General features: G+C 37.3%; 1 protein-coding gene across 4 annotated transcripts in view; it reads right to left on the bottom strand.

Moving 5' to 3' along the window:
- The window catches only part of INSC (INSC spindle orientation adaptor protein), a 137,576-nt gene that overhangs the window by 54,833 nt on the left and 65,654 nt on the right, over window positions 1-17,089 (bottom strand). For all 4 annotated transcript variants that reach the window (XM_027889883.1, XM_027889884.1, XM_027889885.1 and 1 more), the window contains 4 exons: window positions 6,647-6,992; window positions 6,102-6,154; window positions 4,391-4,514; window positions 1,599-1,712 (listed from right to left, as the gene is read on the bottom strand). In XM_027889883.1, the coding sequence (XP_027745684.1) occupies window positions 1,599-1,712; window positions 4,391-4,514; window positions 6,102-6,154; window positions 6,647-6,992 (637 nt within the window). The remainder of the gene's footprint in view (window positions 1-1,598; window positions 1,713-4,390; window positions 4,515-6,101; window positions 6,155-6,646; window positions 6,993-17,089) is intronic.

Genomic DNA, 17,089 nt, shown 5'->3' on the forward strand with positions numbered 1-17,089 from the left:
GTTTTTTTTTTTTTTTTTTTTTTTTTTTTTGATTGGTTGGTTTTGGTTTTTTGGGTTTTTTTAGTTCAGTTTTTTTTTCCCAATTCCCCTGCACTTTTACTGTTACAGCTAACTATTCAAGTGGCTGAATTTGAAAATCTGTTCTATTACAGTTCCTCTGCCTTCTTACTCACTGATGCAGGGAACTGAGGCGGTACAGAAGGTGAAGGATGATGGTGAGTCAGGACAAATGCATTTCACGGTGCACGGGGGAGACAGACACACAAGACAGGTGATGCAATCACAGCTGTAATTTGGCAACCAAACACCACTTGGGGTTCTTTGCATAAGGGGATGCATTTCCTCAGCTATAAACCTGTGATCCATCCAGGTTTTAGCAATATATTAGTTGAGTAATTTATGGAAGGTGAGACTTCAATTCTGCTAAATTAAACTGTTAGGGAAGTCACAAAATTATAAAAAGCACAACATCAATTTTCATTAGTTTGCTAGTTCTGCAGTTCCTCAGTACTCAACATTTTAACATTGTTTTTGGGTACCACTGAGTGGAGCTCAAATACCAATTTAGAAAAAATTAAATCAGTCAGGCTGTTGCCAGAATCCACTACACATTTCTGAGTCTACCTCATCCTCAGCCTTCAGAAAGGAGTAATACCTTTTATGGTGTAAATATCCACCTAAAAGCACATCAGAAGTTAAATTAATCAAAGTTGCTGGTAACCTCATCCCTGAGTAAGACAAGGAATTAGCACCTCACTCCACGAGCAGAAGCTTAAGGAGGGAGGTTTTCTTTTTTCTACATACCCTGTGGTTGTGATTATCCTATCTTTGGCATCACACAACGTCCCACCTTTCTCACTTTTTCAAGGTCCAAGTGTTCTCAAAGGTGCAAACTCTTCAGGGATCATTGATTTTGGCAGAATGATTCATTTGTACCAAAAGTTAGCACCAACTATTCAGTAAACAAGAACACATGCTGACAGAGTTGTAATGATATTCTGTTGTTAAAGGATAATAATGCATGTAAAATATTCCTAAATTTACATCTTTAATAATACCTCTAATATCCTCTGTACAAACATCAAAAGAGGTCTTGCTGTTTCTCTCAGCCGGGTACATGGCCAATCGCAAAGTTTCTCTCTACTTACATGGCTGGTACTTAAAAAGTACTATCAGGAGAGACACAGGAAAAGTTGCCAAAATGACGAAGGGAAATACCTCAGATGGCACGAAGACAACTGTAATTGAAGCAATGCTCAGAAGCCTGTTGGAGCTTGCCATCCTGCTGAAGCTGTTTGCACAGGTATAGAGCTTTATTTAAGACTAGGGGGCTGTGACCCTTTTTAAAAAAAAAAAAAAATTCTTATAGGATGGATATGGTGGTAAACCCTGCAAAGTAAGGCTTGCAAAAGCAGCAAAAGAAGAAAATACTCTCTCAGAGTAAACTTTGTTGTTCTTTAATCTAAATTATTAGTCTCCTGAAACACATAATTTCATCTCGCACTGTACATTTCAAAACTTGCAGCTGCTACTGTGTGAAGTCAAACAACTTGCTTGTACTACCAGTTTGCTTTGGACTGGTCCGTAGATGCCCTTACCTTAGCTATGATACGGCACAGATGAGCACCTTCCTGGGTAAGGCTGAACAAACTGCTGATCGCAGACTCGGTGACGTACACACTGTCTGACAGCTCTATTTGTCTCAGCAGGTTCTGTGGGACACAACACAATAAACATAACTTACTTCCAGTTAAAAGCATTTGTGTTATATCGCTGGTCTTGGAAGTCTTTTCCAACCTTGATGATTCTACGATTCTATTTTAATATTTGATATTTAAAGACAAGATGGAGCGTCCAGTCTAGTTCGTTAATCATCTTGCTTCTGACCCAAAGAAAGGGAAGTTGGACAAATCGAACTGACAACACTAACTCATTTATCATTGCATTTGAATAGGTGTAACCAAGAATAGTGATATTTTAAAAATAAATATTAACAAGGCAAGACAGCAGGTTCATGTGTGAGAACATTCAGCAACAAATAATTCTCTTCAGACTCTGGGTTTGGCCTGAGATTGAACCAGAATTTTCAGAAGGCAAGTAATGTAGCTTAGTGTAAAAGCTGATCACAAGTTTGCTACCTTATTTATAAGGAACATTGTTGTACCTTTTCTTACACTACTCTCTAAGCCTCTGGGTTTATCACTATTCTCAGACTACACAGAAAAAGTCATTGATAAATAGAGGGAATTCTCATAAAGAAATACAGGGGGTTTTCTTGAACGTATGAAATGGATTCGATATTTTTGTCTCTGTAAATAATTATATTGTTTTTGCATTTGTGTCACTGCAGCTCGATAGAGAAGCACAGCTGTCAGAAGAATATGAAGTTTATTTCATTTTACTCTTTCTGAAAGGAAGCAAAATCATTAGAGGAAGAACTAATTATATTTGCTAGGAGGAAGAATGTAAGTATTTTTGTATTTAATCTAACTTTAAAAGAAGAGCAAGGAAGTATACCACATTTTATACTGTTATTTATACAAAATTCAATTACCTTCCCTTTAAGAGGCTCTGTTCTTTCACCTTTAGCATTACAAAAATGTTCCATAAAAAAATATAGCTTAATAGTTCACACTTGGATGTGAACCCATCCTGAATAAAATCCTGATACACTGATTAGAAAAGAAAGCTCTTTATACAATGCAGGCTGAAAGTTCTGACCTCTCACACAGTCACTTAGTCTGATTCAGAGCAACAAACTACCCACAGACAATGTGTTTTTATGGCAGAAGTGGGCACACAGGCTGGCTGAATGGTTCAGAAACCTATTCTTTAAATTATTTTTATTAACGGGTCCTAATCCAAGTCTTTCAGCCCCACAAATACAAATGAGATTATGTGGAGCCAATAATTCCACTGCCTTGAAACAAAAAGGGATTAGGATTTCAGAGAGATGCCGAGATGCCCAAAGGCAGAAATATCAACAATCTGAAGAACTGTTCTTCAGATTGAAAAGAATAAGCACTGAAACAACAGCAACCTACTCATTGAATTTGCAAAGTTATTTACACACTTCAAGTCAGATGTGGCATTTCATATGGCTCTCACAATTCTTAACCAAAGCACATTAGCAAGTAGTTTGTTAATTTGACTGTAATTCTGCAAACGTATTTTGGAGATTCTCACCTCCCAGTAATCATCTTTTAAAACCAGAAGGCATGTTTCTGAAAGAACCACTTGTTTTGACATCTTAACATATCAAGGTATGTTAGAATTTAACCAATACCACACCCTAATTTTGTTTTAGCACTGTAGTAAATACTAATTAACTCTTTCATCTTCACTAAGCCTCTCCTGTCCTCTTTTTCTGTGGGGACAAAAAAAAAAATTCAGCATTTTCCTCTAAAACATGGGCAAATTAATTGGGCATAAATGAGGAAGACTAGAGTATGCAAAGGGATTTCTATTGAGATCTCAACCAAACGGTATAAGTCATGAAATAAGGTCAGGTTTGCAGGTTGCTACTATTTCAAGAATGGTCTAGTGGAAAAAAAGTTAATGCATTTGCAGTCTCAGACTTATTGCTCAGTGTATTTCACAGAACTGGAATCACAGCATGGGTAAGGCTGGAAGTCATCTAGCCCAACCTCCCTGCTCTGGTAGGATTCCCTAGAACGTTACTCAGGACTGTGTTCAGGCAGCCCTTGAATATCTCCAGGGAAGAAGAGTCGACAACCTCTCTGGACAATGTATAACCTGTACACACTGCTATATTTTATCACTGCTTCTCAGAGTCTGAAATGTGCACTGTTTAAAATGTGTGCTGCAATAATGTACTTGCTACATATACATGTTTTAAAAGTTCAGCTTTGAATGAGAATTACTGAGAGCAGGAGATATTTTTTTTTTTACAAGATTTCTAAAGGAAATCAGTGTCTGTATGGAAGGAAGTGAAAGAGTTTCCAGAGATCTTATTGACAAAACATTGTCGAGAAGCCAGCTTGCAAGAAAGGAGAGACATCAGGAAAAGTAAGTAAAGCGGTAAGCTGCAAGATCATTTGTCTGGGATTTAAGTTTATTGGAGGATTTGAGACGACAACTACCTAAATCTCATTGCAACCTATGTGAATTACTGATCATAAGTTTGCTGAAAACTGAGAGTTGTAATTCTAGTCTTGCTCTTAATCCTAGAATGGCTTGGGTTTCAAGGGGCCTTAAAGAACATCTAGTTCCACCCCATGCTATGAGCAGGGACACCTTTGACCACGATCAGGTTGCTCAGAGCCCCATCCAACCTGGCCTTGGATAGTCAGTGGATGGTCTCCCCCAAGATTCAATAATTTTGGAACACCTCTTTTTTTTTTTTTTTTTTTTTTTACTACTAACTAACCTGTGCCTCATGTGTTAAAACCAGCTCTATCAACTGGCCAAAATACTGGGCAACAGTGGTGAGTGTTTCATTAATACAGGATTTCATAGACTTCAGGATCTCTTCATCTTCCGTCTGTATGCACCTGAAAAGAAAGAGAAAGGAAAGAGATGAAGGAAAAAAGATGCAACAGATAGTTTTCTGATTGTCACCTCAGATGTGAGCCCTGTGTTCATAATGGGAATTCAGCCTTTTACAAGGACAATGCCTATGTGCCATTAACATCACCCCAGACTCTGATTAAAGCTTTGTCCGCACATAGTAAGTATGCCATGAAGAAACAATACTGGATATTAATGAATCATTTTGGGATCACAATTTACTGCACAGACTGCAGGCCAAATTTTGCTGCAGATGCTGTGTGCTCATACACCATAACTCTGCTCTTTTCCACTTGTGCCGATAGTTCCCGTCACTCTCAGATGCTTGCATTTCAACTGCAGCTCTGCACATCCACCTGTCTTTCACGATCAAAGAAGGGCTTTCCATAATTTCAATTTCTTTACTTTTTTTTGCCATAGTTTACTGGTGGCAGAATAAGGACCCCAAAATCAATATGTGCCCAGATGAGTTAAAAAGCATACTGAAAAATATTTGTCCTTCTATGCAGAAAGATTACATAACGCAGCTTTACAGAGTTAGCATAGCTGTCCTGTAACCAGTGATGTTTGGCTATAATTGAAGAAATGAGATAAAGATAGAAAACTTTATATAATTCAAATGAAATAACTAGTATTTCCTCACAGCAGTACATTCATTTGAATTGCCAAAACATATTCCACCAAGACAGGCCAGTGTAGTGGAAGATACAGTTTGGCTGATCAGTCTCTTTACCAACATATTTTCAGCTTTACCTGTCATCCACCTATACCAAATTCTTGCCGAAAAGACAAGGAGGGGAATGGCTGATTTGGGGCAGACACTTTGAAATCAGATCTCTCATTAAATCAGTGTGTCTCATAGCAAAATATAAAAGTAAAGTCTGAGCTGTGTGGGTTTGGCAGAAAGAAATTATGCTCCAAAAAATGTTATTTCCTGATAATTACATGGTGTCTTTTCCCTGATGATCCCCCAGCAAACTGACTTGCACAGTGCTTAAAGTAAATCTAAGAAGAGTGACTGAATTGCACAGGAGGGATTGGTAACTTAAAAAGTGGGGATATCGTGAGAAGAATTAAAGAGATTCTTATTTTCTAGTCTCAGCATTGCAGAGTGCAGGGAGATGAGTAAACCTACAACTAGAATTTAAAGGATTGTGTATTTATTTTGGTTTGATTCACTAATAAATACATGGATATGTGTATTCCAGGTTTTCACACCAGATGAAATCTTGGCTCCACAGAGCTAGAAGGGACTTTGTCACTGAGATCCTTAGAGCCAGACTTTCTGCCTTGATGATGTCTGTAAGTCCTGAAAAATCCACTTGTATGATGAATCTTTGCATCTATGCCAGGCTTTTCGTGCAACAGCAGATCCCATCTTTCATAAGGATGCAGTTTAGATAAAAGCAACTCACTTTACTCACCACAAACTAATATTTAGAAAGTCTTGCAGAGCTACAGGGGCCTATTCCAAACAACTGAGGGTGTTAATGGATTTGTGCTTCTCATTAGAAATTCCTCAACATAATAGAACAGTAAAATTGATGTTCCAACTATAAAATTTAGGTTACCTTTCTGTGAATGCTGTAAATTCTGAACACTTGTCTATTAAAAGTTTTTCAAACTGCAGAGAGAGAAAGATAAAGTGGTTTTAAAGCAATATCCAAACACACAATTTCTTTACCAAAATAAGTAATGCTTGTTTGTTAATTGAAAAACCTCCAGAAACATAATATTTCACATGAACCTTCTTTATCTAATTCTCTAAATAAAACAGGTAGAGATAAAAGTGAACAAAAAAGTATCATTTCTACATTGGAAATGTGAAGGAACTCACAGATGGGATGTCAAAATACTTTAGGTCTTGTAGTGTTCCAAAGCAAAACATAAAACATTTTTCAACACAATTAGTCGTTATTAACATTCATAATCAAGCCTATAAAACAGGATCCAAAATAATTCAATAAAATATCCATCACTGAAAAGGCATTAGAAAGTCTTAAACAAGGGATCAGTATCAGTATAAAAGGACTGCTTACAGATTGTTGAAAGTAAGTAATAATAATAATAATAAACAAAAAATAACAGAAACATGACATCAGGTAAAGCATCATACCTGGTGCATTTCTTCTGAAGAATTCCTGGTGAAAGTATTGTACTCATTTATCATTGAACGCACGTGGCAGTTGACTCTTACTGTCATGCTGTGGACTCTCTGCCACCTGTTCTTCTCCAGCTTTTGGGCAATCCTAGTCAATTCTGTGCTTATAATCCAAGCTCTCTTTAGCAGAAACTGCAAGTTATCACAAGTGTTATATTGCGAGGAAAGCAAAAGTTCATTTTGTTCGTCCTTCTCTATGCTGATGGGCTTGGACTGGAGAATGCACATACATTCACATTCTGTCATCAACTTCAAATCTTCCATCCAACGCTGAACAGAGTCCACCTGGATTAAGTGCATACTAGAAGGCAGAGAAAGAGAGAAAAGAATGAGGTAAAGCAAAACAACCTTAGAATAACCACCAGCAACACCATACAGCTGTATCCATTACTAGGTTGCAAATAATTGACAAAAGGCAAACAACTGTAAAAACGACTAGCTTGTAGTAACATAGCAACATGTTTAGGTTTTTATTCCAAATACAGGTTCTGGTTTTCTAATCAGCTTTACATCACATTCCCTGCTGTAAAATTATTCCTGAAAAATCAGTAGTAAATGGAAGCTTAGGTTATGCTTTTAAGGAAAAAGTTTCTAGTACATTCAGATGTATATTTAACATGGAGAAGGAGCAAAGTTATGTTTGCTTGTTGTTTATGGGATTGTCAGGTTTTTCTAGACACTTTGCCTATTAAGTGCTTAACTGAGTTTTACCTTGCAGCATCTCTTCAAAGCTCTTCCACATGAACTTACACAGCCAAACCAAGTTAACAATACTGTCAGCAATATCTATTTCTGCCATATCATAATTCCTTAAACCTCAGCTAGATTCCGCTTCCTCATCAGATCTTTACCCTCCCCCTTATTTCTTGTTGTTCTGTACAGTTTGCATATCTGACTTCCAAACCACGTTTTTGCACTACAACAAATACGATGTGAACCAGTAAAACTGAAAAACTCCTTGATAAGTACTCCCTGACACAAGGGCAATGAGCCTACATTTCAGGCCCTTGCACCCTTCAGCTAGCAAAATGTGGTACCCGAGGCAGAAGTTGTACTGAGCTGTTCTGAGCTCATTTTTGTGAGGGATCATAAGTTCCCCAGAGACTTGAGATGGAGGTGCTTAATTTTTTTTTCATGTAAAAAGGTGCCCAGACACTAATAAAAATACCCTAATCCTCACTCCAATCATACTAAGGATTCCCAAAGAGTTGAAGTTAAAAGGTAAAGAAGAAATTAGATTAAACAAAAGTAAGAGAAAATTAATTTTTTTTTCAAGTTTCTATTGGTATCCTACAGACAATCTGACACTGTAGTGGATTGCTGTCTACCTTCTGAATACAAGATGCAGTTTTAAATGATACTATACCAGAAAGGACAAAACCAAGTTTTTATTAGAGTCCCCATTCTTTTAATTCAGATACTAATTCCTTGCAACTCAGCAACACAGCAGTAATGATCTGTGTTGTTGTATTAAACCTTACTGTTAGAACAAAATCTGCACTTACATTAGCTAGGCTAAGGATGACCAGGGGGAAGGTTTTTTTCATTCTTGTGCTTCCATTTATACACTGAGCACCAGCCCAACTCAAGATATCTACTGACAGACCACTCCAGTAATATTCCATAAATAAACAAAATGTATTTACGTACATATGAAAAGGAGCCGCACCTCAAGTATCACTTCATATAAATTGACAGCAAACAAGATACAAGAGATCAGCTTCATTGATCCAATCTGCCTTTTCACCATATATGATGAAACTACTTTTAATTTTAAACTTTACAGGCTACTGCCATTTAATCCTGTATTTCACTCAGCTCTGAATATTGTGTAATTACATTTCATGATCAATTGAGGCCCACTTTCTTCATGCTTCCTTATTGCCTTTTTGGATCTGAAGCAAGGTTTCCCAGTAAACAAAACCAACAACTTTAGAAGTTTGAGACCATGATTTATAATGTAGTGCATAGTTTGCATGCAGATCAGGATAAACTCATTTGACGCAGAGTAATGTATCTTTCATTTCCAAAGTGCACTATGATAATTGATTAAATCTCTGTTTAGTAAGTAGAAATAAACTTCTATATTATAAATTCACATTAAAAAAACTAGAATAGAAGGTTAGTGAGGGAAAAAAAAACAACAACAACAAAAAAATCATTCATATTTCCTCTAGTCCCAAGAGCCAAACTTCACTTTGAGGAGAAAAAAGATTATAGAATTGTATTTAAAAAAGTACAGATGTTAAAGAAACTCTTCTTGTTGGCTTCTGCTCCTACTAATTGTTGGAAGCACAAGTGTAGAATTTAGGATATTCTTTCACTGAGACTTGGTATTCCTTAATTGAAAACAATAGCAAAAATAACACCCTTCGCATCCTTTCAGAGAAGGGCCACAGAAAGCTCCCCCCGCTTACTATCTCAGCTTTTCTGACACATTAGTCTTTAAATTAGACATAAAACATTATCACTCAAATTAAATCCATAAATGATTCACCTTCATCCAAATTTCCCTGTATTTAGAGAAAAACTTCCTCAGAGTGCAGCAGATGAATTTTTGGACTAATTTTTTATATTTTTAAATAAGAAAAGCAAAAAAGTGTGATCATTCATAATTAGCTATTAAGAATCATAATCCAGACAGCATTTACTGAACTCAAAAAACAAGTTGAAAATTTCCATTTTGTCTCCCTATTACTGAAAAAAAATCTACACCTACAAAATAAAAAGAACCATAATGGGTCAGACAAAAAAAAAAAAAAGAAAAAAAGAAAAAAAACAATTTGTCTAGCCCATTATCCTGGTCCCAACACGCCCATTAGGAGATGCATAAGGAAAGATTATAAGAACTGTGGCAAGAGCTGAGCAACCCCTCCTTCCCATCTTCTGGCAATTAGTGGTTTAGGAACTTCCTCAGCCAGAAGTTGTGTCTGAGCAGGATGTTTTTACAATTCATGAAACAAAAGTAGCCATTAATCCCTTTTTGAACTCAGTTAAACTTTTGGCCTTTGTAACATCTAGTGGCAGTGTCTCACATTGTTTGATTATTTTTTATATGAAAAAGTGTTTCTTACTGTTTGTTTTAAACTTCCTTAGACATATAAACAGAAACTCTTTAGTTCTTATATTTTAGAGATACTGAAATGACAGTTCTGCATTCACTCTCTTCATGTAATTCAGTATTTTATTTGCTCCACCTTATCTTCTCTAGGTTATTTTATTTCCAAGGTGGAGAAATTCGGTCTATCTAGTCTATCACCATATAGAAATTTTTCCACTCCTCTGATTGGTCATTTACTCTCCCCACCTTTTCAAAAAGTCATTTCCAGTATTCCTGTGTCCTAAGATGTGACAGCAAGGACACAATTTACAATATTCAGATAAATTATGGATTTAAACATTTGAAACACGTGTTCTGCACTGCCCTAATTTTCCAACAATTATTAAATTAAATTTCCCTTTTACTAAAGTGATTTCCAGAGGTCTGTTTGATTTTTACCTTTTTACCTTATCAAAAATCTGCTTATTTTAATTTCAAAACCTTTTTCATGAGTGATAATACATAGTTTTCTACTCTGTGCATACAATGAAATTGTTCATCAGTTCCCTTTCCCTTCTCACATGCACTACTTTATGTTCATTAACATATAATTTCGTTTAGCATTTTATGTTATTGTGTTGTCCTGCTATTATAACTATTTTTCAGGTCATTAAACACATCAGGTAAGATTGGTTCAAGCATAAGAGACCTTGCAGGTGTGATTTTCCACAGTTCTGTTTAATTGAGCAACAGTGTCTGGTTAACTGGCAGAGACCCTGACATTTGGTTGGAAAAAGCCTCTAAGATCATGAAGTCCAACCATTAACCCCACACTGCCAGGTCTGCTACCAAACCATATCCCTAAGTGTTACATCTACATGGCTTTTAAATACCTCCAGGGATGGTCACTCCAACCACTTCCCCCGAGAGTCCATTCCAATGTCTGCTAACCCTTTCAGTGAAGAAATTTTCCTTAATTTCAAATCTAAATCTCCCCTGGGGCCACTTGAGGCCATTTCCTCTTGTTCTATCACCGGTTACTTGGGAGAAGAGACTGACCCCCCACCTCACTCTGACCCCGCCCCCCCACCTGCCTCCTTCCAGGCAGTTTTAGAGAACAATAAAGTTTCCCCTCAGTCTCCTTTTCTGCAGGCTGAAAAACCCCAGGTCTCTCAGTCACTCCTCACAGGCCTTGTTCTCCAGACCCTTCACGAATTCCATTGCTCTTCTGTGGACTTGTTCCAGCATCTCAGTGTCTTTCTTGCAGGAAGGGACCCAAAACTGAACACAAGACTCAAGGTTCAGCCTCACCAGTGCCGAGTACAGGGGGACAATCACTGCCCTGCTCCTGCTGGCCACACTGTTGCTGATGCAAGCCAGGATGCAACTGGCCTTCTTGGCCACTTGGTCAAATTGCTGGCTCATGTTCAGCTGCTGTCAAACAGCACACCCCAGGTCCTTTTCTGCCAGGCCAGTTTCCAACCACTCTGCCCCCAGCCTGTAGCATTGCTTGAGACTGCTGTGGCCCAAGGGCAGGACTCAGTACTTTGCCTTGCTGACCTCATGCGGTCCATCTCAGCCCATTGATCCAGCTGTCCAAATCCCTCTGCAGAGCCTTCCTGTCCTCCAGCAGATTAACGCTCCCACCCAGCTTGGTGTGGTCTGCAAACTGACTGAGAGTGCCCTTAATCCTGTTGTCCAGGTCATTAATAAAGATCTTAAACAGGACTGGCCTCAATACTGAGCCCTGGGGAACACCACTGGTGACTGGTTGCCAGCTGGATATAACTCCATCAACCACCATTCTATGGGCCCAACCATCCAGCCAGCCAGTTTTTCACCAAGTGAACATTTCACCCATCCAAGCCATTGGTAGCCAGTTCCTGCAGGAGAACACTGGGAAAAAGTGTCAAAGGCTTCACTGAAGTCCAGGCAGACAGACAAAATGTAAAGCCTTTCCCACATCCACTAAGCAGGTCACCTTGTCACAGAAGGAGATCAGGTTGATCAAGTAGAACCTGCCTTTCATGGAGCCATGCCTGATTCCCTTAGCTGGTACATACCACATGATGGCATTGAAAATTATCAGCTCCATCACTTTCCTGGGCACTGAGATCAGGCTGATCAGCCTGTATTTACCTTCCAGCACTTCTGGAACATGTGTGTCACACTGGCTAAAATCCAGTCAGCTGGGACCTCCTCCTATGGCCAAATCTGCTGGTAAATGGTGGCTCAGTGAGCACTTCTACCAGGATACTCAGTACCCTCAGGTGGATCCCATCTGGCCCATAGACTTGTGTGTGTCTAGGTGTTGTAACAGGTTGCTGACCACTTCTCCTTGGAATATGGGGGCTTCATTCTGCTTCCTGTCCCTGTCTTCTAGCTCAGGGGGCTGGATACCTGGAGTACAACTGGTCTTACTCTTAAAAACTGAGACAAGAAAGTGTTAGCTACCTCAGCCCTTTCCTCAGTCTTTGTCACTATATTTCCCCCCCTCACATGCAATAAAGGATGGAGGTTCTCCTTAGTCCTCCTTTTATTGCCAGTGTACTTATAGAAACTTTTTTTTTTTTTTTTAATAGCAGTATCCAGATCAAGTTCTGGTTGGGCTTTAGCCCTTCTAATTTTCTCCCTAGATAACCTCATGGCATCATTGTAGTTCTCCTGAGTTGCCCTGCCCCTTCTTCCAGAGGTGATAAACTCACCTTTTTTTTCTGGAATTCCAGCCAAGGCTCTCTGTTCAGCCAGGATGGTCTTTTTCCCTACTAGTTTATCTTTTGGCACATGGGAGCAGCCTGATCCTGCATCTTTAGGATTTTCTTCTTGAAAGGAAGATATATAGATACATAGATAGATAGAAGTTCCCCACTACATAGAATTTCTGAATTTAGTATGTCATGGTATATTGACAAAACAGTACTTTATCTAGACTCTACATTATAAAAGCAGCATTTAATGTAAAAACTGTTGTAAAAATAATTCAGTGCAAAATAAAAATTCAAGAGAAAGTCTCCAACATTTCTTCCAAGTCATTCTATTTTAATTGAGGTTGTAAAATATTTGATGAAGTTTTCAAGAGCACTCAACTGAACTTGACTAACTAGAAATTTGAATACTTTGAATTCTAGTGCTTGACAAAAAACAAAGTCTTTTAAAAATTTTGTTATTTTGACAAAATCATCTGGTGTGACTGGCTGAGACCAACTTATAGCAACAGCATGTTGAAAGTATGTTGTTCAAAAGATGATCAGACCTTGTTTCATACAGATGTTGCTGCACTACATAGCATGTTGCAGGCAAATTTCATCCTGGAGAAACACTCACACAAAAAATACTCCTATTCTAAATTTCTGAAAGGAAATATGTAATATTCAGAGTTCTTTTACTAACATTTCTCTGTTTTTAACTTTTTTTGTTGTTGTTATTTGGTATCATCTCTAAAGTAGTTTGTTGACTAACAAACCAAATCAAGGTTGTTAGGATAAACATGATGAATTGGCATCAAAAGAATTGATCTATCTCATATTGGTATTACATGAATACAAAAGTGAAGATTTAATAACCAGATGATTTGTTTAAAACTTCCAGCTTGAAGGGCTTTACCACCATTTTACTGGCAGCACATACACTTCTTTTTTAAATTGCAAATGTTATAATGAAGAAGAGTTATACCTCCAATTTAACACTGAGTTTCACTAAGTGTAAAAGTTTCATGTTTTATAACATAGTGTTGAAGTCTGAACTGATCAATTCACATAAATAATTCCAGTGGTCATATTTATAAAGTGTAAAGACTTCTGCTCAGTCAAATTCTATTTTCAAGGCTTCTCAGTCTTTTTATCCATTTTCACCTAATATGACAGATTTATTACCAATACTAATGATACCATTTAGAACAGCTTCCAGATAAGCCGATGGTGAAAGTCAATGCCAAGTCTTACAACTGTGCTCAAATTTATTGTTCTAATTATTGGTAGGTAATTAATTGGCAACAAACAACTTCTTGAATGAATTTAGCCCCCTCTTTGAACATAAATAATCTCTATTCTTTTCTAATTCATCTTTTCAAATTATTCATAGGTATGTGTACATCCACGGCCGATTTCCACATCAATACAAAGGACAGCAGAACTCAACTCTCAGTGGAAGGATGAAGAGAAGAGCCAGCTTTTATTTATCCTCAATTGCTTTACACAATATTAATCACATAAGAGCCCTGTAGATACATGATATTGTATTTGCACTGGTTTAAACAAAATTGTATAGAGCTAGATTAGAACATACAGAACACCCTTAAGGTAGCTGAGAATCAGATTCAGTTTTTAAGTGAAGGCACTTGCTTTGTAAATCACAGGTAACATGTCCTATGAATATTTAGGTTTTTTAATTGATGTGACAGCGTATTCCTTTTTTCCCCCTGATCTTACCCACTTCTTTTCCAGTAGAACACTAGCAATCCAACTTCGCTGTGACAAAAACTAAGCGTAGAATGAATTCTTTTAGCCTTTAGAACATATTGATAAAAGCAAGTTAGTTCACAGCCTTTAAAAAAGTTAACAGGTTATCTTAAAATGGTATTTTAATTTGCCTTAATGATTACCCAATTGTTACAGTTACTAAACTAAAGTCTAACAATTTCAACTAATAAATTCAGTAACATATAATGCAAGCTACAACCCCGAAACATTTCTCAAAACAAAACAACCTAGGGAAACGTCTGCTGTATTGAGCCAAATGTCCTAAAGTATATTCTAGAAGGCAGAACTTTGTTAGCTACAACTGATATTTTAACATTTGTAACATTTCCATCTACTTCAGCAGAAGTAATAGAGATATGACCACTAGTCTCAGGAAGCAGCACTCCAATGGGCAGAATAAATAAATTTTGGTAACAAAACTAGAATTACTCAAAGATCACAAGTGAAATGCAAATGTATTACAGTAGTGATAATAAGTTTTTTGTCCACTAGGGACACCTCAATATTGTTACTTTTCTAGCAACTGATATCTGTGAGTGTCTTCACCTGACCTGAAGCCAGTAATGGTCCCTCTTTGCCTTTTACTGAAACTTCAGTACCACCAAACTCAGTTTGGCATCTGCACCCTGGGAGGATGGAATGAAAATCAGTGTTACTGTAGAGAAAATATGTAAAACCCACAAACAGCTTGTTCCTTGTTAAGCATCCATCCAGCTACTGCAGGGATATCAAATTAACAACTGAGAATCAAGCACTTTTGTTCAGGCTGCTGCATTTTGTGAGTTCTTATACATTCACCAATGCAGAGAAGTCTACAAGGAAAGTAAAAACACTGTAAACACTTGTAATATATAAGGTATGATGTGCGAACTTACAATAGTTTATCACACCTGTTTAAAAAGCCATATAAATAATTTAGAGTTAATTGTTGCACCTATGTTATTCTCAGATCTTCATGTTTTTCTGAGAAATCCTCAGAATCTATGTCTTTATACCTCTTTTAGCCCAGCATGAGAAGAAGAGCACTGCCTCGTGGAACATCGCACAAAAGATCTACTCAGAACATTTTTACAGATTCTTCCAGGAGTTTAAGTCTAACATGGTGAATGATGTGTGCTGATAATCTTGAAGGGATGTTGTCATCAGCATATATTTAAATTGCAAATTACTGAGTACACTCATAGTTTTCACTCCTATAAATAACTGGGCAAGTTTCCTGGATTATGAAAAAGAAAAGTTAACAAGGTCAGCAACAGGGGAGAATGTGCTCAAGATATTAATCAGAGAGTTCATCCTAGTTCCTTGCTTCATGATGCTCAGGTTACACTTGTAATTGAAGAGGACAGTATTCCTCATAGCCTTATAAGAACAATATGCTGCAAGAGAAAGTAGTCCTTGTAAACACCTAGGAGGGAGGGAGAACTAGAAGTGAAAGTGAGAAGGAGAAAAATAACACTGAACATAATTTGGTGCCATAGACAGTGGAAATGCTCAGACAAAATCACAAGCAAGGACTAATTTGGAGGCTAATATGAGAGTCCATGAAAATAGCACCAGTGCCTCACTGAACATTGTTTTTTCCTTCCTCCAAATCTGCCTTAATTTGTAGTTTAATAACAAACAGTACAGCTCTCTGTGCCTTTTCCAAAGGAGTACTGACATGCATTATGAGCAGCAGCATTAGCCTTTCACCTTCTACTATTTACTCATTTAAGGTCCTAACCCTACTGATTAAGTAAAGCCTGGATTACTTAATGAAGGAAGCAACAACCAATTTAGGAGGAGTTATGAGATCAGTATCACTCAGGAGACTACAGAAATTTGGAGGCCCTCATTCACATCTATTACACAGTAGCTCCAGCTAAAACAGTCAGACAAGGACTGTGAAAAGGATAGCCTGATGTTGGGCTTTTCTAAGATTCACGTCAGAACATTAACCCTTCAAAAGAGAAGTTAAAAAGATGAGAACTGGCAACACAGTGACACAGATACTGGAAAGAGTTGGCAAAAATACCTTACGTGGTCTCGGTCAAATAAGAATGCAGTTTCCAATCAAACAAATTCAATATTTGTGCAAATGTTTTATACTTCTATAAAAGTCAGAGTAACTGAAAATTAAATCTTACACCATCAAATTCACTCTTCTGATAGCAGAAGCAATCAGGTCAGATAATTTGTTCATAAATTGCTTAAAAATCAAGTCAAAAAATAATTTATTCTGGGCTCAGAGGTGTTTTATTAACTGGTTATTCTAGAACCACAGTGCTCTGATGGTTGGAGTTTTCTTATTTCTAATCTAAATTTTTTAAAAGTAATTTCATTCTTATTTGGTTTAATCTTTCCTTTGAAATGAAATTTTATCTTTAAATGCATTTCTAGAGAGCATGCTCTCCGCTTCTGTTTTGCAAGACTTAACAAGCAAAATTCCTCAGGTTCTTTTTAGGAAACTGTCACTTTCCAGTCTCCCTACTCTAATTGTAGTTCCAGTAAAATTAATTTTTTACTGAAAGACTTGATATCATGCTTGATAGCAAATGAAGTCTAACAGTAATTTGCAGTGACATTAATACACCCTCTCTCCAGAAATATCTCACTTCATACATTCTAGGACCAAAGTTCCTGCCTTCATCACCACATCTTACTGGCAAATGCAGTCACAGTCATCTCAATCAACTAGCATACACAGATCCACCTCCTATTTTTTTCCCCCCATCAAATGAACTACATTTTACCCTTTGTCTAATCACTAGATTTCTGCTTTTACTAGTAATGGTAAGTAAACACTTACCATGTGTATAATCTCCCCTGAATTTCCTTTGTTCAGAGGGAAAATAAGGTAACTTTGTATGTCCTAGAGAACGTTAGCAGATTATTCACCAC

This window comes from Empidonax traillii, unplaced genomic scaffold (genome assembly GCF_003031625.1).
Source record: "Empidonax traillii isolate 1590-97213 ecotype Southwest subspecies unplaced genomic scaffold, ASM303162v1 scaffold274:size1118153, whole genome shotgun sequence".
NCBI lineage: Eukaryota > Metazoa > Chordata > Aves > Passeriformes > Tyrannidae > Empidonax > Empidonax traillii.